Source organism: Columba livia, chromosome 17, assembly GCF_036013475.1.
Source record: "Columba livia isolate bColLiv1 breed racing homer chromosome 17, bColLiv1.pat.W.v2, whole genome shotgun sequence".
NCBI lineage: Eukaryota > Metazoa > Chordata > Aves > Columbiformes > Columbidae > Columba > Columba livia.
This window is the reverse complement of record NC_088618.1, coordinates 5019803-5045103: the sequence shown is the minus strand read 5'-3', so window position 1 is coordinate 5045103 and position 25301 is coordinate 5019803. Positions and strand designations below refer to the sequence as shown.

General features: G+C 57.3%; 1 protein-coding gene across 4 annotated transcripts; it reads right to left on the bottom strand.

Annotated features, from left to right (window-relative positions):
- Positions 1-1143: 1143 nt before the first annotated feature.
- SH2B3 (SH2B adaptor protein 3) lies at positions 1144-24575 on the bottom strand. Of its 4 annotated transcripts, none has more exons than XM_065033516.1 (8): positions 24436-24575; positions 15689-16474; positions 3721-3822; positions 3366-3457; positions 3168-3259; positions 2791-2993; positions 1879-2050; positions 1144-1591 (listed from the first exon to the last, which is right to left on the bottom strand). In XM_065033516.1, exons 2-8 carry the CDS (start codon positions 16445-16447, stop codon positions 1296-1298), a joined length of 1716 nt encoding a protein of 571 aa, XP_064889588.1. In that variant the 5' UTR covers positions 16448-16474; positions 24436-24575; the 3' UTR covers positions 1144-1295. The 4 variants fall into 4 exon arrangements, with proteins under 4 accessions (XP_064889588.1, XP_064889591.1, XP_064889589.1 ...); XM_065033519.1 differs by lacking the exon at positions 24436-24575 and adding an exon at positions 22906-23108; XM_065033517.1 differs by lacking the exon at positions 24436-24575 and adding an exon at positions 17201-17340.
- Between the last annotated feature and the right edge of the window lie 726 nt (positions 24576-25301).

Sequence of the window (25301 nt, the reverse complement as noted above, 5' to 3'; positions counted from 1 at the left end):
GGCGCCCCCTCGCCTGCCAGAGCCTGGTGCTCGGCTTTACATACGGCCAACAGCTTGGATAGCGGGGCCGGGGGGGGGGGGAGAAAAAAGAGGGAGAAAAAAAGGAAAGGAGAAGGAAAAAGACAAATGCAGAAGAAAAAAAGAAAAAAATAAGAGAAAAAAGAGAAAATAAAGACGAAAAAGAGGAGAAAAAGGAGAAAAAAGTGAAAAGAAAAAAGAGAAAAGGAAAGGAAAAAAGAAAAAGAAAAAGAAAGGAAAAAGGAAAAAGGAAAAGGGAAAAAGGAAAAAGGAAGAAAAAAGGAAGAAAAAAGGAAGAAAAAAGGAAGAAAAAAGGAAGAAAAAAGGAAGAAAAAAAGGAAGGGAAAAAAAAGGAAGAAAAAAAGGAACTAAGAAAAAGGAAAAAACAAAAAACAGAAAGAAAAAAAAAAAAGAAAAGAAAAATAAAAAAGGGAGAGAACAGATGAATAAAAAGGCAGGTGAGAATGAGGTGGCAGCACCCATGCTGGAGAGGTAAAAAAGTGTTTTTGGGAAAGCCTCACGTTAGATTTGTGCCTCCAAGGCCTCCATCACCAGGATAAAACGTCCCCATCAGCGGGAGGAGCCGTTTGCTGTCAGTCTCCGTGTTAGTTCTCAGCTAGTGACATTATTAATGATGCAGCAGTTAGTGTTCATGTCTTAATTAGCAAGGCTAATGGTGTGAGTATTTCTCCGGCTGGCGCGGGGAGTGACTGCAACTGTGCCGGGTTAAAAAAGAAGAGCAAGAAAAGCCAGTTTTTGCCTTATCTAAAAATAAAGCCCAAACTCTGATCACGATCATCCCCGCCCGACGCAGAGCTCAGCTCCGGCAGGTCGGGCTTTGCTCGTCTTCGCCGGCGCGGCCCAGAGCAGCAACTGGTCGATGAATTTATAATCCACTTCTTTTTTCTCTGTTTTTTCCTTTCTCCATTTCTATGGCTGTAACACAAGACCCCGGTTCCTCCGCCGGGCGCTGTCATGTCAGGGACAGGCAGAGACCGAGCCCGACGGCGCAATGCTCGGCACACGGGGGCACAGGCACGAGTGGCGTGTGTAAACAGTAACGAGAAAGCTTTGATAATAACAACAGAAATTAAAATTAAAAGGCCCTTTAACAGGCCGAAGAGAGGGAGCACACCCATACCGGAGTGAAAAATTACCCCCTTCCTTGCAAAAAATATAATAATCATCCCTAACCAGAAGGAAGAAACAAGGTACATTCTTTCTCTCGGTGGGAAGTCTCGAGGATTTCTCCACCCGAAAGTGCATCCCAGTGCCCGTCAGAGCGGCGTGTACTGGTTGTCGACGGCGCGGATGTGGCCCCGGCCCGGTGCCTCCACCTCGTAGTCCGAACTGCGGTGCCGGGGGCCGGGGGCCGCAGCCGCCCCGCCGGGGCGCAGGTTCTGCACCAGCTCAGCCGGCGGCGGCACCAGGTGGAAGATCTGCTCTGGTGGGGGGCCCGGGGGGGGCTCGTCGGGGCCATGGGGGCAGGAGGAGCTGGCAGGGACGTGGTTGAATTCCGAGCTCCAGCTGGGAACGGGCAGGGGCAGAGGGACGGTGCTGGCGGAGCCGGGAGCTGTGGGCAGAGGGGAGAGACGGGGGGTCAGGGGATGCCCTCCCACACCACGGGGATCGGGGTTGGGGTGTGGGGCACACCCTGCACCCACTGGTTTGGAGTGGCTTCTTTCTTAGACAAGGAAGCCAGGAGCCCGGGAGTCACCTTTTGTGCTGCTACCCCAATGTTTCCACCTCCACCCCAGCCAAAGGACCCAGATCTGGTGCACGTGCACCCACCCTGGGGAGAGAGGACCCCCCCATCCCTGCACCCCAGGGGAATGCTCCCATTCCTCTGTGCTCGTGTACCTTGCGGCTGGGGCAGGACGACGACGTAGCTGGACAGACGGACATCGCAGGCCGTCCCGCACTCCAGCGGGATGGGGTAGCGGTGGAAGTGGTGCAGCATCTCCAGGATGGAGGAGAAGCGGAGGTGCTGGACGCGGCACTGGCCTCGCTCCGTCAGCGCGAGCCGCAGGTGCTATGGGGAGAAGCAGGGACCCATCACTATTCCACTAGCTCCCTTGCTGGAGGAGATGATGGGGGGACACAGGGATATTTGGGGGTCGGGGGGAAAAGCTGCATTAGCATGATGTGCTGCATGCCCAGCTTTCCGTGGGGGATTTTGCCCCCCAGGAGTGGGCACAGAAACACCAGCCCTCTGTGAACATCTGGGCAGGGACCAAAAGAGCATCGAAGGGCAATGGAGCTGGGGAAGGGGCTGGACCACAAGTGTGATGGAACAGCTGAGGGACCTGGGGGTTCAGCTGGAGAACAGGAGCTGAGGGGAGACCTTCTGATCTCTGAACTGCCTGAAAGGAGCTTGGAGCCAGGGGGGTCGGGCTCTGCTCCCCAGGAACAAGCGCCAGGAGCAGAGGAAACGGCCTCAAGTTGTGCCAGGAGAAGTTGAGGTTGGATCTGGGAACAATTTCTTCCCCAAAGGGCTGTGGGGCATTGGAACAGGCTGCTCAGGGCAGTGCTGGAGTCACCATCCCTGGAGGGTTGGACAGACCAGAGATGAGGTTCTCAGGGATGTGGGGCAGTGCCAGGGGTGGTTTAGCGGTTGAACTTGATGACCTTGAGGGTCTTTTCCAAGCAAAATAATTATATGATTCTGTCTCCATGGGGTAGGACATGATGGGACAGAGACCATGCCGCAGCAGGGGGGCTGCCCAAGGGGATCCTGTGAGATTTCCCCCCCAGCCCCTCTCCCGCCCGTACCTTTGCTCTGCCCTGGAAGTTGAAGGTGAGAACGTACTCGCCGCGCCGTGTCTCGCTCTGCCGCACCAAGAAGACGCCGTGTCCCTCCAGTCCCCCCAGTTGCACCAGTTGAGCCGCCTTCACACGGGAGATGGGCCCGTGGAACCAGGGGCAGGAGGAGAGGAACTGCTCCATCTTCAGCCCCGCCGCCTCCCCTGGGCTCCCTGCCAGAGCACGGGGATGAGTGGAGACCCCATCACCCCCATTCCTGTCCCCTCCTTGCTGGCTCTGTCCCCCATTTGGGGACACCTGATGAGCCCGGTTGGCCACGGCATGACACAGTGTCCCCCTATGAGAGATGTCCTGTCCTCAGGGTCCCCGCTGTCCCCACTGCTCACCTTGGCCAGGTGTGTCAGTGCTGGTGGTGGGGCTGGTGGCCGTGGGGTCAGGGTGCCGGCACGCCACAACCTCAGGGTCACCTGTGTCGGACCTGTCGGGGATGGGAGAAGCCAGGCTGAGCTCTGGCAGTGGGGGACTGGGGGACACGGAGCAGCCGTCCCTGTCCCCAGGCTCGGGGACATCCAGCGGGCGCTTACCCCCTGCGCGCACACTCCCGGATCTCGGCCGTCCAGGAGTTGAGCTGCTGCTCATCCCCCACCTCGAACACGATGTCAGTGGCATTGGTGACCTGGGGGACATAGGAAAGGGACATAGGAGCTTCAGAGAGAGATGTGCATCCTCCTCCCACCCACCTCGGTGCTCGGGCACCAACCCTGACCGCAGCCGGGGCAGAGCATCCCCCACCGCGAATGCCACATCCCCCCCTGCACCCCCTCACTAGCTGGGAAGAGGAACTGAAATTTGGCACGGGAGCTCCTAGCAGCCATATGCACCCTGGAGGGTGGGAAAGGCCTTGGGGACAGCAGTGGGCCCTCCTTGGCCAGGCCTTACCTTGAGGACAAAGGTGTGGGGGTTATCAGGCATCTCGAGGCGTGTACATCTCCGCACCTCCTGGACAGCGGAGCAGACAGCGAGAAGCTTCGGCTTGGAGCCCTGGTGGGGAGAGCAGTGGCTTAGCTGAGCCCAGACCCCCCCATGCCCCAAAACACCACCCATGTCCTGCTGGGGATGGGATGGGATGGGATGGGATGGGATGGGATGGGATGGGATGGGATGGGATGGGATGGGATGGGATGGGATGGGATGGGATGGGACGGGACATGGGTCGAGCCTGCCAGGAACCACCCAAGGCATGGAAATACCCCACTCTGCTGGGAAATACCTCACTGGCATGGAAATACCCTGTGTGGCAAGGAAATACCCCACAAAGCACAGCCCGTCCACTGTTGGGGCACCTCAGGGGGACCACACGGTGCCCAGAGCAGGGGCCCATTTTAGTGTCCCCAAGGACCCATCTTCATGTCCCCAAGGACCCAGCAGCAGAAGGATGGGCGTAGGAGAGGAGAGAGATGGGGGTTCCCAGCATAGCAGTGTGTTCTGGGGAGACCATGCAGTGCTGGGGACACTGGGGTGCAGGAGGGAGCCCCCCATGGGTGTGGGGCTCGGCCTGGCATGCCGAGAGCTCCCTGTGGCCACCCAGCCGGTTTGGTGCTGACACAGGCAGATGACAAAACGCTGAGCAAACACTTCCACAAAGACTAATAATACACGTCCCAGCAGCTTTCAGTTCCCTCTGCTGCCCCGTGCACTGGCCATCGAACTGCTGACCACCGAGACCGGGCTGTACCCAGGGTGCCAGCGACCCTCTTGGGTGCCAAACACCCCTGGGATACCCATGCAATAGAGCCGGCTGAGTCACGGCACCCTGTGCCACCCTGATCCGTGGCCACCGTCCCCACAACACCGGGCTGCAGGCGCTTGGCCACCTGATGGCATTTACCAACCAAAGCACATTCATTCTGCTCACAGCTTGTGGTGCTCGTGGCAAAGTCACCCCTGCCATGTCCCCAGTCAGCTGCATGACCCCAGCGGGGTGCCCACCAGCATCTCCGTACTCTCCATGGTCACCCAACCAAACCACGTTTGGTTGTGCCTTTTTTTTTTTTTAAAGAAAAACCTTTCTTTTTCCACCCCCCCTCTCCTTCCTCCCTCCCTTGACACTCTCACCCCAGGACTCGCTGTACCGTGGGGCCGGAAACACAGTGTGAACAGGATCAGCCCTTATCAGCACCGAGCTGCGCCAAAAAGAAAGTTCTTAGAAGTCGGTCGCCGAACGGCACTTTGCAACAGGGCTGGTGCCACTGCGGCGGCTCGCGGCACCCCCGGCAACACTGATTGCAGCTGGAGCTACAGCTGCAATCACTGTTGCTGGCGGGGCTGGGGGTGCCTCAAGCTGCTGCTTTAGCCTGAAGGAGTTTCGGGGTTTTTTGCCACCCTCGGAAGGTGACTGTATCCTGTGCAAAGTCCTGCAGGGACAAAGCCAAGGGGTTGCCCATCCTTGGCTGCTTTCCCACACGTTGGGTTGTGACAGCCAGCACGTCCCCAAACTCATCCGTATGGCAGGTTTTATCGGCACACAACCCAACCACAGCGCGGAGTCGGCCTCTCGCTTTCCTAGGAAGTGGGAAATTCCAGGAAAAGGGAGTTCGGCGAAGCCCCCGGGGTTCATCTGTGTCCCTCCCCCAGGAGAGCGCAGACAGGGAGTAAGAACGGAGAAGGAAATGATGCAGCAGAGAGATACTGTGCCCGAAAAACCAGTCTGGCTTCGCAGAAGTGCCTACCGCAGGCACGGTACCCCCCGCCCCCGAACCGCCGCACCTGACCACAAGATGCCCTGCTCGATGGCAGCTGGTACCGAGAAAGGGATTTCTCGGTAACCAAAACTGCACATTCAACACAGCGTGTGTTCCCCTGGCACCCACGGGTGCCTTCCTGGCAAGAGAGGTGCCACGGCAGCATCGTGGTGCTGGGTACCCCGCGGCTGGCCCAGCTTGGGATTGAGACAGGATGCTTAGGATGCTGACCCAGCTCAGCGCCAGCCCCGCCAGCATCAGCTCCCACCCCAGAGACTTAAAAGCAGATAATTTCCATTGGAAAAGACCCTCCAGATCATCGAGTCCAACCGTTAACCCACTCCTGGCACTAACCCGTGTCCCTGAGAACCTCATCTCCGTGTCTGTCCAACCCCTCCAGGGATGGTGACTCCATAACTGCCCTGGGCAGCCTGTTCCAATGCCCAACAGCCCTTTGGGGAAGAAATTGTTCCTAATATACACCCATGGGGACAACAGTCCCATCAGCTGGGGACAGAGGAGCCACACCGGCTCTCGGCACCTACTTAAATTTATTGCTTGAGAACGGTGTCCTCCCACCAGCGATCTGCTGCCCCCCGGGATTTGTATTCTTGTTCTTTGCAGGGAATTTTTCTAGAGTTTAAAAATACAAACCTCCAGCCAGGCCAGAGCTGTCCTCCGTGCCTGGGGACGTGGGACAAACTGGAAGATGGAAGAAAATGACCCCAGGGTGAAATCCTCCTCCTGCTCTCTGCCCTGAGCATCCTGCCAGAGCCCACAGCCTGATTTGGCGGGGACACCCCACTGCACCCCCCAACCCATGTCCCTGTATTCCCAGCCCTGGGGGGACACTGGGGGGTATCACAGGGATCATCGGTGCAGCATGGGGAGAACCCGTGTGGCACTGGCAGCACTGTCACCAGGAGCAGCGGCACAGCACCTGTGGCCCCCGCGCACCTGGGGAGGGCAGGGTGACTGGGAGAACGTTGGGTTTTGCCAGCATCTGCCAAACCCAGGAAGGAGCCACTGGCAGCTCGGTGCTGTGGCAGTGCCGGGAGCGTGAGCTGCAGGTCAGGCCAGGGTCACAGCTGCGCCGGGGCGGTGCAGGCGTGGAGCAGAGCTGCAGTGTTTCCACCTGGCAAAGCCCCAGTGGCAGCTCTCGCCGCAGCTCCTGCATCTGCCGCCTTCTGCGCTCCTGGTGTTTACACAGGGCCATGGTGCTGTCAGCTCCTTTCACCATGATGCTCCCCCTGGCACCCCAGCAGACACCTTTCCACTCGCCTTCCATGCGTTCACATGCAAGCAGCCGTGGGGACGCTGCTTGCAAAACCATCACCTGGGAAGGCTGGGTTGGCCACAGCAGGTCCTCTGCACCTCTCAGACAAGGATATTTTGGATTTATATATATATATATATATACACATATATATATTTATGTTTTTGGAAGCAAAACTCCTGCCAGCCCACCCACACGTGCTGGGAAAGGTCTCACCAGGACGCTGGAGCCAGTGCACAGTCCCCAGCTGGCAAAGGTGGTGGTGGCACAGGGGGGACGGCAGTGGCACAGTAATGACTGTGTTGGCATGGTAATGATGGCAGTGATATGGTGACGATGGTGGTGGCACAGCAATGATGGTGGTAACACGGTGATGACAGCAGTGGCACAATGATGGCGGTGGTATGGTGATGACAGTGGTGGCACAGCAGTGACGGTGGTGACAGAGTGATGACGGCAGGTCCAGTGGGCCGAGACTGTGCGGAGCAGAGAGCAAATCCTTCGACAGTGGTGGCCACTGTCACCAGCCCCTCCATACGCCGGGGATTTCCCCACGCCGGCTCTTTCGTTTCCACTCTGAGTCAGGCCCTTGTGCAAGGTCTCTGATGGATACAGGCAAGATTTGTCACATCTTGTAAATCACGGAACCTGTGGTGTGTCCCTTAGGCACGGGACAGACCTCAGACAGAGCTGCCATGAGCCCGGGTCCGGCAGACAGACAGAGGGATAGACAGGCAGGCCACCGCGATCTGCAGCAGTGCGAGTGCTGGTTATGTTGGCGTAAAACCACATCCCATGCCCACGGCCACAGGGAGTCTTGTGAAGTTTCGCAGGAGCAGGGAGGCTGTGTCAAGGGACGCCAGGTGAAGCAGAGGGGAAACACATCCCATTGCTCCAGCGCAGGGCAGCAGGGTGGCACTGGGGTCCTGGGGTGACACCAAGGGTCACACTGGAGGATACAAGGCGTCTGCTGCACTGGCAATTGGCTTCAAGTGTTTGCACTGTGGGTAATCCCAGTGTTTGTTCTCGGGGAGTTTTCACCATGGTTAAAACCAAGGCTCATCCTCGAGGACTTTGCACCACCAGTCATCCCAGCACGTGTCCTTGGGTGTTTGCACCATGGCTCAGCCCAGTGATCATCCTCACGGATTTGCACCACGGCTCAGACCAGCGCTCAGCCTTGCAGGTTTGCAGCACATCTAATCCTAGCCCAGCTAATCCCAGCCTCTGTCCTCCAGCAGCTAATCCCAGCATTCCATGTGGTTGGTAGCACAGTGAATCCCGCTGCTCCTCCTCAGGCATTTACACCACGGCTGATCCCCAGGGGACAGGTCCTCCCGGGCAGCCCTGTGATGGTGTTGGGGACAGGGTCTGGGCTCTTGCTTGCTGATTTGGGTCACTCCCCTGCACAGCCCCAGCTTCTCACAGGCCTCCTGCACCCCACAGCCACTCACAATCACACAAAAGACTAGGGCAGCATACTCTGGCCTCTCTGCCTGCATGCAGAGGCTGTTCACTCTGAAACCTACTGACAACAGCAGTGAGCACCATCATGGGGTTCTCTGCTCTGGGCTTGGGGTGCTGGGTGCAGAAGGTTTCCCCGCCTCTGTTAAGTGGAGAAACAGGAGAGATGACGGGCTGCTTTGTGAGCTCGAGCCCCCAAACCCCTGGCCATCACCTCCCCAAAATCTGCTTTCTGCCCACCCCAAGCCCCAAGCAGCATCCTCAGCTCACCAACACCAGAGGGACAAAAGAGTTTCCAAGACAGCCCATCTCTGAGCTTCCCTGAAGCGCACGGCAGGGGACAGAGCCATCCCCCAGGGGACCATGCTCAGTGGTGACAACAGGCACCCTTGTGCGGGTCTGAAGAGCTGGCTCAAGGGTGGCCAAGCCACAAAGCACCTTCTGTTCCCATCCTGAGCGGCTGCCGAGCGCCGGCGAACGGTGACATGAGAAAACACAGCCCAGACCCCCATCGACACAGCAAGCCCCTATTTCTGATTAAATTAAACCTGCAGCGCTGCAAAACGCAACCCCACAAGCCACCAGGTAAACCCATTCCCATGGGGAGGGACTTGGGGGTTCTGCTTAGAAACCCCCACCCCGTCCTCAGAGGTAATTGCCCCTTTTTGTGCATCGATAAACCTCCACCAAGCGAGGCAGCAGTCACTGGCTCCATGCAAATGAGTCAATATTCCCTCCCCAAAATGCTGCAAAGCACCCCAAAACCAGAGCATCCAGCAGCTCATGCTCCTAGCAGGGTTTAGGAAGACAAGGGCTATAAACAGGATCTGTAAACAGGCAGCATCCGCCAGCCCTTTTTTTTATTTTAAGCCAAACTCGCTTCCAGCGTGGGCTGCTTTAATAATTTCCTGGAATAAATAACGAGCGTAGAAAGTAAACAAGGTGTCTGTGTGAGAGCGGGAGCCGGCTGCAGCCGGGGACTGAGTCACCCCAAAACCCAGCCTTGGAGGGCTGGGGGACGTGGGGTGTCAAGCATGGACCTCACAGAGTCCCCATGGTCCCCAAGATGTCCCGGGAGTTTTGCATCACCCAGGACAATGCAAGATGCTCCCACATGGGAACATTCAATCCCCTAGGTGGGTATTTTGGCCCCAAAGCGGGTCCTGCCCCTTGGCCGGTGCTGTGTCCTGCCTGGCTGAAGAGAGCAGATCTTGCCCGAAATGCTTCATTTTTTACCATCATCTCAAGATTACGTTGGATATTATGATGTCCATGACGGGCAATGGTGGGAGCTGGGACTGGCTGCCCAGTGGGGAGACATGGGTTGTACCCCGGCCAAGCCCCCGCTGCCAGGATGAATCCATCAGACCCTGCGCTGCCTTGCAGGCTCTCATAAATATTTACCTTTGAAAAAAAAATAGCAGTGCTCAGCCTCGCAGCAACCACATCCTGAGCTGTAATATAAAGAAAAAAGGAAAAAAAAGTGACAACCACCCCAAAAAAAACCCCACCGGGCATCTCAGAGCAGCTACCAGGGCTGAGCGGGACCCAGCAGCCTCCTGTGCCCACAGGCACCCCCAAGATGCAGGAGGTTCGTGGGGGAAGCGGCGCCATCCTTGAGCTCTTTCCCAGTCCTTTTTCCTGTGATGCACTTAATATCTCCATTTTTCATTCACTTCTCGCCTTGCACGTGATGCTTTCCTACCCGAGTGGCTCTGCAGCATCCGCATGAGGGAGACGGCCTGGCCGCCAGCAAAGTATCACCATTGTGAAGAGGGGGTCACAGTGATGGGACACAGATTGTAAAGGATGGGGCTAAAAAGAAAATCAACCCTACAAGCCCTCTCCTGCAAACCCCAACAACCCCAGCACCCGGGGAAGTGACAGGTTGGGGATCCAAACATACTGCTCCCTTCCCCTCGCAACCCAATCAAGCCCCGACAAGCTCCATCCCAGCAACACAGTTTCCAAAATAAGAAACTCCGCTCTTCAGCAATTAACGCCAGGGCTGTGGTTACGCTGCTAAAAGTGTTTTTTCCGTGCATGACCAAGGATGGAAAAAGTTGTGGTTAATAAATGACAAATAACCTTTTGTCTCATCGCCCTCCCGCCCCGTGCACCCTCACTTTGCGATACCAAATAAAAGAAGGCGGGGGGGGGGCGGGAAAAATCACCACCAAAATCTCAAAAAGCTGAAAGGACGCCCAGCCCCGTGCGCCTTCGAAGAACAGCGAGCGTCACGGTGCTGAAAGCGAAGCAGCGAGGGGATGTGCCGCCCGCCCCGCTCGGCAGTGAAAGTCTGCGAGCAGCTTTTGGTGCAGCTCTGGGCGCCTTTGGGTGCAGTTTTGCCTCTCCTGAGAGAAATGCTGTTCACCCAAACCTCTTGGGCTCTTACCCCATTGCAGGTTTCCCAGCTCCTGTTCTGGGGATGCCAAGAGAGGGATGTAGCCCCTGAAGAGGGATGTGGTCCATGGAGATGCCAGGAGAAAGATGCAGCCCCTGGAGATGCCAGGAGAAGGATGTGGTCCCTGGGGTTGTCAGGAGAGGGATGCAGCCCCTGGAGATGCCAAAATAGGGATGCAGGCCCTGGGGATATCAGGAGAAGGATGTGGTCCCTGGAAATGCTGGGAGAGGGATGTGGTCCTTAGGGTTACCAGGAGAAGGATGCAGCCTCTGGAGATGTCAGAAGGATGCGAGGAGAAGGATGTGGTCCCTGGGGATGCAGGGAGATGGATGCAACCCCAGGGGATGCCAGGGGAGGAATGCAGCTCTCTGGCCATGCGCTGTCTGGCCACCAAGGGATGATGCAACAGCCTTACACTTGGCTGGAGGATCAAGGCAGCAACCCCCTGCCAGCCTGGGATCCTTCAACATTTTTTAATGCAACAAGGAGAGGAAAAAAAAACATTATGTGAGCCAGGTCACCTCTGGGTGAACCATGGGGACGAGGGCAGGCGCACACATGGTCCAGCCCACTTCGGCTTACAGGATGGAGAACACCAAATAGGATCCAGATTGACACAAATGTGCCTTTTCCCAGGCCACAGCAATGATGGGACAGTGAGATGCTTCCCATGACCAAAAAAACCTCTTCTTGTGGGGCACTCGCTGCCCCACTCCTGTGGTCCTGGGAAGAAAACACCATTTTGCATCATTTTGTGTAGGAACAGAGGAGTTCACTGGGCTGCAGTAGCAACAAGGGCATTTGTGCATCCAACTTGGCACGTCCAGTTTTTAAGCATAATTACAAGTCACCAATAAAAGGAAAGAGGGTTTGGATTTGAAGCAAAGTGTTGTGCTGCAAAAGAGGGGGTTTGCTGGCATAGGGGTACAAACACAGCTGCTGCTGCTGGGGTCAAGGCTTCCCAAAATGTGGTCTGTCCAACCCTCCCTCCGCCACATATCCTCAGGTGAGTCACTTAAGGCCACGTTTGAGTGGCTCCAATTGCTCCTGGAGGTACAAAGCAGCCCCAGGAGGAGCTGGGATGGGGATGGGGACCAGAACGCTTAGACATCCCACACCCCACGGCTGGCTGGCTGCCACGTGGAGCCCCAGGCGCTGAAAATCAGAGCCCAGCAGACAGGACCTGCTTGCTCACGAGGCAGCAAGTTCTCAGAAACCAGCTTCAGGTGAAAGGAAGGGGAAAAGAAAAAAAAATAAAAGAAAAAAAGGAAGTCAAAGCAGTCTCAGGCTGAGCAGAGATAAAAATACTGCTCCTCCTGCAGCCACGGCTGAAGACGTACGAGCCATGACACAGGCACCACGGGTTTGCAGCGGAAGAGTCTTCCCAGCTTGTCTTGGCGTGCCGTCAATTTACGGGATGCACTGGATTTCATTAAAATGCTATAAAGAAACCAGCACAAATGCAAATCCCATTTCCCTTCTCCTTCCTGTAAAAACATCTGGTCAACAGAAACAGCTCGGGACATTTCCGTTGCAAATCACAGTTTTCACAGAGTTTAGGACTTGGCCATAGAAAAGGCACTTGGGGCTGAGGCTCAGCTGGTGACCGGAGCACCCCAAAACCCCACAGGGCTGCCCTAAAATATTCAAGATTGTTTTGCCAATCTTGGCTTAAATTTATGAAGGTGGAGAGGCCTCTGAGCTATACAGTCCTACACATTATATGAGAATAAATGTGGTAGAGGAGAAACCACTATGTGCCTCCACGGAAAGCAAGGAGTACCAGTGAGCATCGCCCTCACACTACACATCAGAGAATCCACATGGGTTGCACACCTAGGACCATACCCAGGGTTTTACATGTATATATATATCCACACATACAAGCATTATAGATACCCCAGTAGCCCCCTGCTCTGCACGTCAGGATGGTTTCATGCCACAGAGCATCAACACCTACCCTTGGCACTGGCCCTTCTACCCCGGCACCCTCCGGCGTGTCCCCAGGGTGAGGGTCTGGGTGTCCCCTGCTCTGTGCCAGCTGCCCAGAGCCCAGTGGCACCCCTCATCCATCCTGCTCCTGGGATTGCTCTGCATCCCATTGTCTCCAAATCCCTCCTGGGCAACATCATTTTTCCAGTGCTGGAGGGAGGAAGGAGCGATGCCAAAACCAACCCCACACTGGCCACAAGCACAGGGAGTCCCATCTCATCCAGACTGGAGCTCCCATAAGATTAGCACATCCCTGCGGGATGGGACACCCACACCAGGCAGTGCCACCGGGAACGCCGGCAGTGCTGGCACTCATCAGCCCTTGGCCCCGCGCAGTGCCGGCTGCAGCCACCCAGGCAGCAAAAATGGGATTAGGGCTCTTCAAAGCACCCTGCGCCCTTTGATGCTGGGCACGTTATGGGATTAGGCCAAGAGGCCCTGTTGGAGCACACCAGGGGGAAAACAGAGGGGAAAATAAGATAAAAGCTGTCAAAAGCAGAGCAATGGAGCGGCAGCCAAGCTGTGGCAGGACACGCATAGGGCCACCCCATTCCCTGCACATCCCGCTTTTCCAAGGTCATTCAACATGCTGAATATTCGGGTGCTTGATGCTGTAAAGCCGTGAGGCTCAGCTGAATTTCCATTTTCATCTTACTATTTAGTAGAATGGAAGAAGAGGAAGACATTCTGGAGAGACCTTGAGGATGACCAAGTCCAGAGACCAGCCAGGGATGGAAACCCCCCAGGGCTGTTTTTACAGTTGCTTATTTAAAACCATTGATCATCATGAAAGATTAACAGCATCTTCAAATCAGGAACAGAACCATGACATGGGCAAAAGGCAGCAGCAACACTCTATGAGCATCCCAGGGCTGGAGGATGGAGGGGGCTCCCTGCAGCCTTCCCCAGGGAGATATTGTTATTATTTAGTTATTTTAAAGGAGAAAAAAACAAATCAAAGCAAAAACAAACAAAAGAAACCCACCAAGAAGCTTTTCTGTTCCCACTGCTCCCCAGTTTGCGTTCTTGCTGATTTTGGGGAATGGGACCCACCAACACAGCCCAGGGCTTTCTAACACCCTCAAAATTCAATCACAGTTACTGGGAAAGGGGCTGGATTTACCCTGCTGTAAAGGAGATAGAATCTGGCCTTGACCCAGTTAATTAGAAAGGAAGGACCCACCCTGAGAATATTTGCACAGGAAGCAATTTATTCCAGAGATTCGCAAAATCCAGCGAGGAACATCCCCTTTTCCACGGACCTGGCTGAGAAAACTGCAGGCTCAAGGTCCCAGGGGACCACAGGGTCCCCCGCCTCACAGGGACACCCCTGGAAATCTCTGCGGGATGGAGAAGTGGTGCAAACTGCAAGGAATAATGCTGCAGAATAGCGGGGGGGCTCACTAAATGTCTTGTTTTAAACGCCTCCCACCCACGGGGGAAAGCCAGGGCTGTGCAGAGAGGAGGAATGTGCTGTGTGCTTCCCAAGGGGAGGGAAGGGGAAAAAATAAAGGAAAAAAAAAAGGGAACAAGCAGTGTTTGCAAGCACCAGGTCCTGGGGACAGGGGGATGCAGTGAGGGCCTGACAGCCTTTTTACTTTTTTATTTTGTGTGGACATTGGGACAAACTGCAGCCCGACACACCGGAGCAAAACTAGCTTTCAGATTCTAAAATCGGGGTGTTTCTAATTTCTTTTTATTATTATTATTTATTTTCATATTTAATATGGGCTTGTTTGACAGAAATCGCAGGAATTTAGCCAGCTGCTCCCTGGCGCGGTGCTGCAGTGAGCAGCAAACACAGCCCGAAGGCAGGGATGGGGCTCCGGCTCTACCCGAGGCTTCCTCCTTCCGAAGCACAAGTTCGTCAAAGCTAAATGAGCACCAAAAAAGAAAAAAAAAGAAAAAAAAAAGAAAAAAAAAAAGAAAAAAAAGAGAAAACCCAGCCCATCAGGCCTGCATAAGACCTGCCATGTGGAGGAACTGTCTTTTTAAAGATTAAACCCCGCAGCTCCCCCCGGCAGCGCTCCCTGCTCACTCACATCCTGCATCATCTCCGCTCCAGCCGGTGCCTCAGCACCATGGGAGCTCCCCGGGGTAGTCAAGACTTCAATTTCTAACCACAAAAGTACTTGCGAAAATAAAATTAAACTCCCTTAAAGGTCCCATGGGGAGCAGAGGAAGGCACAGAGCCTAATTTCTATTTTCCCCTTTCTTTCTCAGCTTGCCCAGGTGAGCAGATGCCCTGGCTGCTGAAGCCACAGCACAGAGGGGACAGGGTGAATCTGGGGTTCACCAGACAAGCTGCCCCCCTGCCTTACTGGGATGGGTCCATGGGGCTGCAGACAAGCAGGATGGAACCCACCAGCCTCTATCATCAGCTTGCAGAGCAGGTTCTCTGCTTCCAGCTGGAAAACCCAGCTTTGGGGTCCCAGCAGGGAGAAATGCAATCTCGACCCATCACAATAATTAGCACGTGCATCGTCCCTGGCACATGGTCACAGCATCTTTCACCACCCGAAGGTGAGCACACAGCGGTGGCTCTGGGGTCTCAAATATACACAGTGCATCCTTGTATGTTCACCGAGGAGAACGAGCAGTAGAACAGCAAACCCGTCTGGTCCCTGGGCTTGTGCCTTGACACCGCTCACGGTGACAATCCCTTGTGATCAGGGATGGACCGTGTCCCTGGCTCCTCCCCTGGGATGTGTTGTCACTCTGGCATCATCCCCAGCCCACTGCTGAGGGACCCACAATGTCCCTCTGGCCAAAACAGGCAATAGCTGGCGATACATTATTCAGACTCAACATGAGGAAGAAATTTTTGCCCCTGAGGGTGGTGAGAGCCTGGCCCAGGGTGCCCAGAGAGGTGGTGGATGAACCATCCCTGGAGACATCCCAGGCCAGGCTGGACGGGGCTCTGAGCAACCTGAGCTGGTGAAGATGTCCCTGCTCATGGCAGGGGTGGCACTGAGGGAGCTTTGAAGGTCCCTTCAACCCAAACCATTCCATGTTTCTATGATTCCTTACCTTGGGTGGGTCGAAGAGCTCCAGCACGTATTCCTCACCTTCAGGTGTCCCTGTTCGCCGCAGCACCAGGCGGCAGCGGTGCCAGCGTGTCCCACTGTCCAGGGAGCTCTCATCCAACAGCCCATACTTGAGAACCCCCTCCTTGCGCACCTCGGGGGGTTGCTCCCGCGAAAGCCCCCATGGCAGGATGCGCTTGCCCAGTCCTGGCTTGAGAGCTGCCTCCGCCGTCACCTCCCCGTCCCCATCCCCGAGGAGGGCATCCGAGGAACGCCGTCGGAAGAGGCTGCGCCAGCTCCTGCGCAGCTGGCTGAGTGAGAACGGCCGCCGCGCCTGCCCCGCCAGTTCCTCTGAGCTCCAGGACTTGCGCAGCCCCGTTGGGGCAGTCTCAGGGGCTCGGCTGGGGTGCTCGGGATGGGCACCCAGCTCCACTTCGGCTTTGGTGGCCGCCGTGCCCAAAGAGGCGTCCGTATGCCGCCGGTGCGTCTCCCGGTAATCCCGCGCCGGGCCGGTGGGCAGGATGCGGAGCTGGTTCATGGCAAAACCCTCCTTCACCTCGTGACAGAAGTACTGCTGGAAGAGGTCGGTGAACTGCACCGAGAAGTTCTCAGCAGCCAGGAGGTCATGGTGCGGGTGCTCGGTGGCAAAGCGCAGGTAGTGCCGCGCCAGCTCCTTGGCGGTGCTGATGGCGTGGAGCTCGCAGAACTCATGCCAGCCCCGGGGATGTGCTGGCGTGCCGGCCGGCAGAGCGTGCCCATTCATTGCCGTGGCTCCAGCGAGGCGGCCGTGCTGCAAGACAGAGCACACAGGGCTGTTAGGGTAGCCCCAGTGCCTCCTCCCAGCCCCAACAGCCTCTTGGCATGGCCATACAGGCAACCACTACAGCTTGTCCACTGCCACCGATGACCACGCAAGATGCTGAGTGCCCAGCCCCACTGCAGAGCCTTGTATCCCCATCCACACCTCATAGGGCCATGCCTCAGTTTCCCCACGTGCGAGGTGGGGTGCAGGCAGGTCCCGCAGCAGGGTGTCAGCACCGCTTCCCACCAGCACAGACGCCGGCAGCTGCCCGCCGTCCCACGGGGACGCCCAGCCGGGCTGCATCCGCTCCGCTCCTGCCAACGCTTCGCAGCGCCGACGGGTTTCTCTCCAGGGATCTATTTCAACGGAGCTGATAAAGCTGGAGTGGGGGTGGGAGGGGAGGAAACAACACGAAAAGCTGCAGAAATCCAGGGACGGAGCTGCCTTGCCTGCCAGATCTACGCAGCCCCGCTGGCCTGGGGAGACATGGCTGCACCGCTGGCATGGCCAGAGCTGAGCCTGTGTCCCTGGGGGGGACGCTCCGAGGGGCCGCTGCGCTCTGGCAAACCAGACCGTATCTGTGCCCTGAGCAGATTTCGCTGCGAGGCCAATCTGACGGCGCCCACGGCTGGCGTGCAGCCACCCCGGCGTGCCCGGCTGGGCCCAGCAGCAGCGTTCCCCACCGTGCAGCTCACCGCCCAGCCTCGTGCTCACCCGCAGCACTTATCGGGGCTGTGCACCCCGCTCGGGCAGGAAACATCAGCCAAGCCACCCAGATCCTGCCGCGCCAGCATGGGCACTGCCATCTCCCCAAACCTCCAGCCACCCGCCAGCAGCACCCTGGCTGCTGGGAGGGGAGGAAAAGTGATTGCATTTGTCAAGGGGAGGAAAAATTAAAGGAAATAAAAAATAAACACAGATCAGGAGGAAGCGAGCGGGACGATGCAGAACACAGCAGATCTGGTTTGCAGTCGAGGAGGCGATAAGGCTGGGAAGCGAAGCTCTATCTCTGCCCACCCGCCGCCCTTCCTAGTACGTCCTGTGAAGTTTCTCAGCGAGGGGAGATGTTATCTGCCCCCTGCCAGCCCCGCCGGGGCCCGGCTTCTCAGAAGAGAGCCGCCTGAGGCTCAGAGCCGGCCGGCATTGCGGCGGTGCCGGGTGTGCGCCCCATGTTCCGCGGCCCAGCTGAACCCCCCGGTGGGGCCCCTGTGCCGGCGTCTATCAGCACCGCCAGCCTGCCCGTGACTCAGCATCCTCTGCCTGTGCTCCCGCTTCCTCCGTGAGCTCGGGAATCGCCGCCGTGGCCGCCGGCACCGCCAGAACGCTCGGCGGGGTGCTCCCCACAAAACGCAGAGGGAAGCGGGGCAACCATGTGGATGGCTCCTCAGATGGGTGGGAGATTCCCAGCACAGGGAATTCACCTTCCAAGCTTTCAGGCTTGCTCTGCACCGGCTTCAGGAGAGGTTTGCAGTGTGGGAAAAGCTGGGCTTCACCTGCAGTACGAGGTGGGAAGCAGCTGAAGGCCATCTCTGGTAACAACGTGATCTTTCCAAATGGCACAACAATGGGAAATATACCCCCGGTGCTTCCTCCTGCCCACACAAACCACGATGCCGTCCTCCCTGCTCATGCCCAGAGACTTCTGACGTGGGAATAGTTATCCCGGCTGAATTGACACTTGAGCATCCTGCTCCTCCGATGGTCCCAGGTTTTGGCAGAGATGTTCCACAGCGATGCTGAGTACCTGATACCTTGTGGGCTTCTCCCTGCTCCAGCCCATCATGCTCCATGATACTGGAATTCAGCAGCCACTGGCTTTACATCCGCATCCCTTATACCCCATACGTTCCCATGAGGGGCTCCTGGCCGTCCTGTGCGTCACCACTGAGTCGAAGGACTTGTCGCAACAGCTAATTGCTTTAATTTGCATCAAATGGAGAATCCAACCCACCCTCGGACACACCACAGACTGGTTGGGATTGGGGGGCTACTGTCCTACCCCCCCTGTCACTGCAAGAGCTGTCCGTCACCCAGCCTGTCCTGTTTCAGGGCTGGTTTGGGGGGCTGGGGTTGCTTTGGGGTGCTGGGGTTGGTTTGGGGTGCTGGGGTTGGAGCTCGAGGGAGAGCGGGATGGACCTGCCACGGGCTGGCTTTGATGTGGTTGGGGCAGCGAGCCCCAGCTTGTGCAGGATCCAGCCCTGCAGCCCAGCCACCCCCAGCTGATTGCATTAAACTCTTGCCCAACCTGGTGAGTGTCACTGCCCCGGCTGGGACAGCAACCCTGGGGCCACAGCTTGGAACCGGCAATGGCTTATTTGTGCCTTTGTAGTGGCAAAAATCCCAGTAAATGCATCTGTTGTGCGAGAAGGGCACCCTCCAGCACCCAGCGCTGCAAATATCCAGCCTGGAAGGGAATGGTTACGGAGCAGGGCCGGTGTTGCCGGGGCCGGTGCAGAGGCACGCTTACACGCGGGTGTGCGCAGGCACGCCGGAGCATGTGCAGCGCAGCCAGCGCGCTGCGATCTGAAAATGAAACTGGCCTCAGCTCCTCGCCACGACTCTCTGTGCCAGGAAAGTGCACAGCAGCAATGTAAATAGGAAATTTGATTTATGCGCCGGCGCTCTCAGAAACAACTGTTTCCCAACTGGAGGAAAAGCAGCCGGTGGCATTTTCTGCTCCCTTTTATAAGCACAACTCTATTTAAAATTTACCCCCAGGACTATTTTCAAGAGAGAGCAAAGCGAAGGGCTGGGAGACACCCTCGCCAGCCCCGCAGCTCCCAGCATCCCGAGTAGCAGAAATACAAAGTTCCCACAATCCCAAGAGCGGGAACATTGTTCCTTCCCAGGATGTCCTCCATGAAAAGAGCTATTCTGAGCCGGCAGCAGCCTTTCTTGGCACAGCCCCGCAGCCCGCTCGCGAGTCAGCTATAAAAGGCTGGGTTACAATGAACAGCACTTTTCAATGGGAGAGGATCCGGTGCAGGGAGCTCGGGGGATGTGCGTCCCCGGGGGGGCCAGCCCACCGGGGGTGGGCTCTTAAGGGCTGGGTAGTGTGGAGCATCCCCCTGGGATGGTGCTGGTGCAGCCCCTCTCTGCATCCCAATCCACTGGGGATGGACAGAGCAGGTGCTGTAGGACCAGCTGGATGTGACCCGGGGTTGGGAGCACAGAGGGGGACAAGACGGGTGACCATTTGGGGGTGGGAATGAGATGCAGCTGCTCAGAGATGCAGGAGGGTCTGGTGTGGGAGGAGAGGTGGGAAAGGGTTCAGCTGCAGCCTCCCAATAGGGAATAACAAGGGGAACAGAGGAGAACACCCCAATTTCACCCTCCTGTAAGCTGGGTGACAACATGATGTGCTCACAGCACATCCCCTGCAGAACGAGCACAGCCATGGAAAGCAGCCCTGATGCTGCACCCATGGAAAGCCCCATGAAGTTTTATTGCTGCCCTTTAGCCGAGCCTCTCCTCCTTTCCAGCAGCCTGCTCTCACCAGTGGGGTAAATATTGCTGATTTTCCCCCAAGCAGAACAGAAAGACCCAGCCCACATGCCCAGGGTGGGACTGAGGGGAGGTAAGGAGTAGAACAGGGTCCCAAAACAGCCCCCACATATTTACAGCATCGCTATAAACCAGCCAAGACCATTTGTGTGTCAGGCCAGCACAACCCACAGCAGAACCTGCCCAGCACCATCCTCCTCTTCTTTCTGGGTGGTGTGGATTCTCTGGGGTCTCATTAGAGGGTGAGGGTGCAGCACCGCATCTCTGAGCACCATCGCTCCCTGCAACCCACTGTCTGTTTTCATGAAAGCTGGAGGAGCCCGGGGGTCTCAGGACCTTCCCTCCCTCTCCTTCGGCTAAATTGACCTGACAAACTCAAAAGCAAGAGAGGAGCAGGCTGCAGAGACCCTGCCACATACTCATATAGGCTGTGCTTTCTTAGGTACTCAGTTTAAAAGCTGGGAGGTGGGAGGGGGTGGCTAATTTTGCTCTCCTATTCCCACTTTCTCACAGGACATACACACTCCTTATTTGAACACCCAACACTACACAGCTTGCTGTATTAAAGGCCAGAGCTGGCCTTAATCTACGGCTCTGCGTGGGCTGAACAGCACTGCAGACCTCTGGGGACACGGCCGATCCTACGGCACTTCAAATCCAGGGGAAATCCACACATTTGGCTTCCCCTGATTGCTCCACTGGGACAGATGGGATGCAGACAGCACATCCCAAACCCACTGCAGGCAAAACACAAACTCCAGGCTCACTTGGCCCACAGGAACTCACTGGGATGAGCTGCCGCGGCCAGCCCAGCTCCCCAAAGACCCTCTGCCTGCTGCCATTCCTTCCAGTGCCCATCACTGTGGCGTCTGGCACCCTGCAGCCCAGTTTACATCATCGTGCTCTCCTACACCCACAGCCTGCAGGGAAAAGCCCGGCAGTGGGGTGGCCTCTCTCCACAGGGTTTGTTTTGTTGCACAAAATGAATTGCTGCGGTGTGGGCGTGGGAGAAGCGGGACACAGGGAGCAGTCCCGCGGGAGCGGCTGGCTGGGGGTCCCCAGCTTTGCTTGGGGACAGGGGGGAGCAGCCGGCAGCGAAGCCCCCCCCCGCCAACCCCGCTCTCCCTCCCCATCACATCAGCCTCCCCAGGGCCGGATTTGGCTCTTCCTCCTTACCAAGCCACGGCAGCGCTGGCGGTACCACAAACCCCGCCAGCACCGAGCTCTTGCGCTTTCACTTTGTCTCACCCGCTGGGATTTGTCCCGATGTCTATGCAGTGCCAGGATGAGTCCCGGCAGCCTCGTGGGTATGTGGGTGCATGGGTGGGGAGGGTTTGCTCTGGGTGAGGAGGATGTAAGTCTCCTCAAAAGCCACTGGTACTTGCCCCCAAATCTCTACGATGCAATACACAGTGCTGGCAGACACATTGCTCCTTGGGATCCAGCGAAACCAAAATGAATTTTTTTAGAGGTAATAAACACACAAAAGCAAAGGAGAAAATAAAAGCAGTATTGGGGATGGCGGGAATGCACAGGGACAATGCTCTCTCACACCAAAAGCAAGTTACAAAGAAATCTGAGGCGTTAATCTAGTCCCGAACAAGTCAAAGTGAAACCTGCCAGTAATTTCACAGGCCTATAAACTCCAATATCGTAACCTGCCACCAAAGCACAATGCCAGACGGGGACACACGAGGGCAAGCAGTGCCAGGTCCCCACGCCAGCTACCTCTTCCTCTGCCTGCTTTTCCTACCTAAGCGCAGCAACCCACAAAGTCCCTGGGCCACCATCCCACAACTCCAGCACATCTTGAATCAATTTGCAACAACAATATTGAAATCGCAGCTCAACAACTTGTCCTGGTTTCCTTGACAGTAAATCCCAGCCTGGGCAGCAATGACCATATTATGCTGCTGCCAGAGCCAAGGGGTCTGGGCTCTCTGTGGGTGACCCTGCCAGGGCTTGGCACGAGCAGGACTGGGCACGCCGGCAGGGCACGGGGAGGCTGCCGGGTTACTGCCCGCTGGTGCACTGGCCTCACGCTCCGAGCCCCTGTCCCTGCCAAGCCAGGCACTGCCTGTGAGCCAACAAAGTTTGCAGGGAGCAGAAAGCCAGAATCGCTGCCTGGCAGGCTCAGGCTGGCACCTCTGCTTGCTGCTGGCAGTGGGCACAGGGGCAGAGGACAAGGGGGCAGTGGGAGGGACACACAGGTCATGGCTCCCACGGGCAGGGGGACCCCTCAACAGCGGCTGGGGCAGGTGGGCATCACCCCATGCAAGAGGGGCCACCCGCATAGCAGGGGCTGCAGGAAGCTCTGGGCAAGTTGGTGAGAGGGGCAGGGCTGGCTCCATGCATGCTGCACCCCTGGATCAGGGGTCCCCAGGGCAGGGATGCTGGGAAATGAGGGACCTTGAGGGGAACAGGGATCCTAGAAGATGGGGTGCTCTGGGGTAAAATGGTACTGGAAAGATGGGTGTCCCCGCGATCTGGGGCACCCACAGGGGAAGAGGCCCCCTGGGACAGGGAGGGATGATGGGGTAAACGGGTGCTGGGAGGACGGGGATCCCCGAGGGTGACCGTGGCCCCCGGACAAAGGGAGCCAGAAGAAGAGACCCGGGATAAGAATGTCCTCCCGCAGAAAAGGGGTGCAGGGAGGTGCGGATCGGTCCGAGGGCTCGGGGCTGGCAGGAGAGGGGGATCACGCTGCCGGGGGCTCGGCGACAGGAGAGGCTCCGCTCTCAGAGCTCCCGGGGCTGCAGCAGCAGGAGCGGCCGCTGCGCCGCTCCCCCTGGACGCCGCCGCCACTTTCGCTTTGCAGCCGCCGCTTCCCGGAGACGCCCGTCCCAGCACGGCCCGGTACAGCCCTCCCCAGCCCGGTACAGCACCGTTCGGTCCCGCTGCGCGCCCGCGGTTACCTGCAGGAGAAGGAGTCTGGCTGCCGCTCGCCCATGGTGGAGCGCGGCGGCGCGGCCGGGGACGGGACGGGACGGGGCGGGACCAGGCGGGGCTCGGGGCTCACGGCTCGGTACGGCTCGGTACGGCTCGGTACGGCTCGGTACGGCTCGGTACGGCTCAAGCAGGAAACCGGGACAGGCGGCTCCGCATTTCCGCCGAGCCACAGGGCGCGGACCCCGGCCCCGGGGCGGGTTATGTAAACCGGAGCGGCGCGACCGAGGGCGGAGGCTGTGCGGGGGCGGAGCGGAGGGGCTGCTCCCTCTGTCCGTCCGTCCGTCCGTCCGTCGATCGGTCAGTCAGTCCGCCAGTCCGTCAGTCCGTTCGGGCCCTGCCGGCAGCTCCGCGGGTGCGCACCGCTCCGCACCGCCCCTCCCGTCAGCGCCTTTATCTTATCGCATCCGCGCCCGCGGAGGCAGCGGCATAAACAGGCCGGCTGCGCTCTCGTGGGGGTTGGTTTTATTTTATTTTTTAAAAGTTTTCGTGGCTTTTACAATATTTTTCTCTGTGTATTTGGAGGGATCCGGGTACCACAGCCCTTCCTAGCCCCAGCCTGGTCCCTGCCCCTCGAGGGGAGGGAGGCAGCCTAGGCACGGGGTCGTTTTGGGGCTCGGGAGGGGTGTTGTGCAGGAAAACACCCCACTTTCCTGTTCCTGTCCGGCCACGTCCTCCCACAGCTCTGCAGGCTGGCACCCAAGGAAGCTCTGCAGTGACGACAGTGGGCGAGACGATGTCTCAAACCCTATTTCTCATAATTTTCCTCTGCCTTTCGATCGAGGAAATAAGCTTGCTGTGAAAGGCACCGCAGCACACTGCCCACGCTCGGTAGAGCGGATCAGGTCACAGGGCCTGCAGTTGTCCCATACTGCGGGTGAGGGCTTCAGCCGTGATAAACGGAGCTGTCATAGTGTCCCTCCAGTGCCGAGCAGGGCTGGGGACTGGGGTGGGAGCATGTGGGCCAGGCTCGGCTGACTCAGTGCTGTCATGGTGCCACCCCATCCCAGGGGAACAGGGGTGGCATGGTGGAGCAGTGGCTGCCCACCCTGGGAGCCACGAGAAACAGGACAACCATAAACTTTCACTGCACCTTTTTCCAGGAAAGGGCTGGTTTGTGGTCACATCTGGCTGGTTGACATCTCCCACCTGTGTCACCAGCTGTCCTGAGAGCTCCCTGAGCAGCAGCAGTGCTGGGGACAGAGGGGCTCTCCTTGCCCCACAGATCAACCCCCGGCAGGTGCTGCTCATGCCAGGCATGCAGGAGCCACAGGGAGCTGGTGCTCACCCAGCACACCAAACTGGGGAAACCCAGGGAAGCCGCAGCTGGGATTTTACAAACACCACGCCATTGATTTGGGTGTGTTGGGAGGGTGGAAGGTGCAGGATTGTGCCCTTGGAGAGCTCCATAGGTCCAGGCAACTTGCAGCCTCCTCAACCAGCCCTCCCCAAACACCACAGGGAACTGGATAGGAGCAGCTGATGTGATAAAGTCTTACCTTAAAAGCTGCTTTTTAATTCCTCCCACTGTTGCTTCATGCATAATTGCACCTTCTGACATATTTTCCAAGCACAGACGAGTGATCGGCGGAGGCTGGTGCCTGCCCTCCTTCCCACAGGCGGCTGTCCCAGCTCGCAGCTACTGCACGCTTTTCTTTATGAGATTCATCTGTTTCAAAAGCGCCTTCTCAGTGTCTTGAGCCCCTGTGGCCTGAGATTTCTCTTTTCTTTAGCTTCCTGTATGGATTTTCTAAAGTCCCTAACTGCTAATTCACTACCACTGACTTCTGCTTTTTCTGTTTGTTTATGCAGAGCTGCACAGATGCTCTCGTACATTCACACACACACACACGTCGCCGCTTCCCTTCCGCTCTGCACTGGGCTCAGCTTTTAACCATTGCTGCTTTCTTCTCTGCTTTAACCAGTTTCCAGCCATCCTTCCCACTTCTTTCTCTAACTCCCACCCTCTGGCCTGCTTTTTTTTTCAGGATGCGTGGGGTGATTTGCAAGCAGCACATCAGCATTTCCCAGGGTGGGATGTGGCCGGCTGCAGGTGACCTCTGCCATCTCACAGTGAGATGAGGGTCCCCCCTCTCTGTCCGGAGGGAGTTTGGGGGTGACATCTGGAAATACTTGGTTATGGGGGTCTGCACTGAGCTGGTAATGCCTTCCCCCAAAAAAAATCTCAGCCTGGTTATCTTGCACCGTTTCAGAGGGCAGGGAGGGTGATGGGCAGGATGGTGATGGGCATAGTGCTGATGGGCAAGGTGGCGATGGGCAGGGTGGTGATGGGCAGGGTGGTGGCGGGCAGGGTGGTGATGGAGGGGGTGTCCCGAGGGCTGTCTGTCCCCGCAGCGTCGCCGGG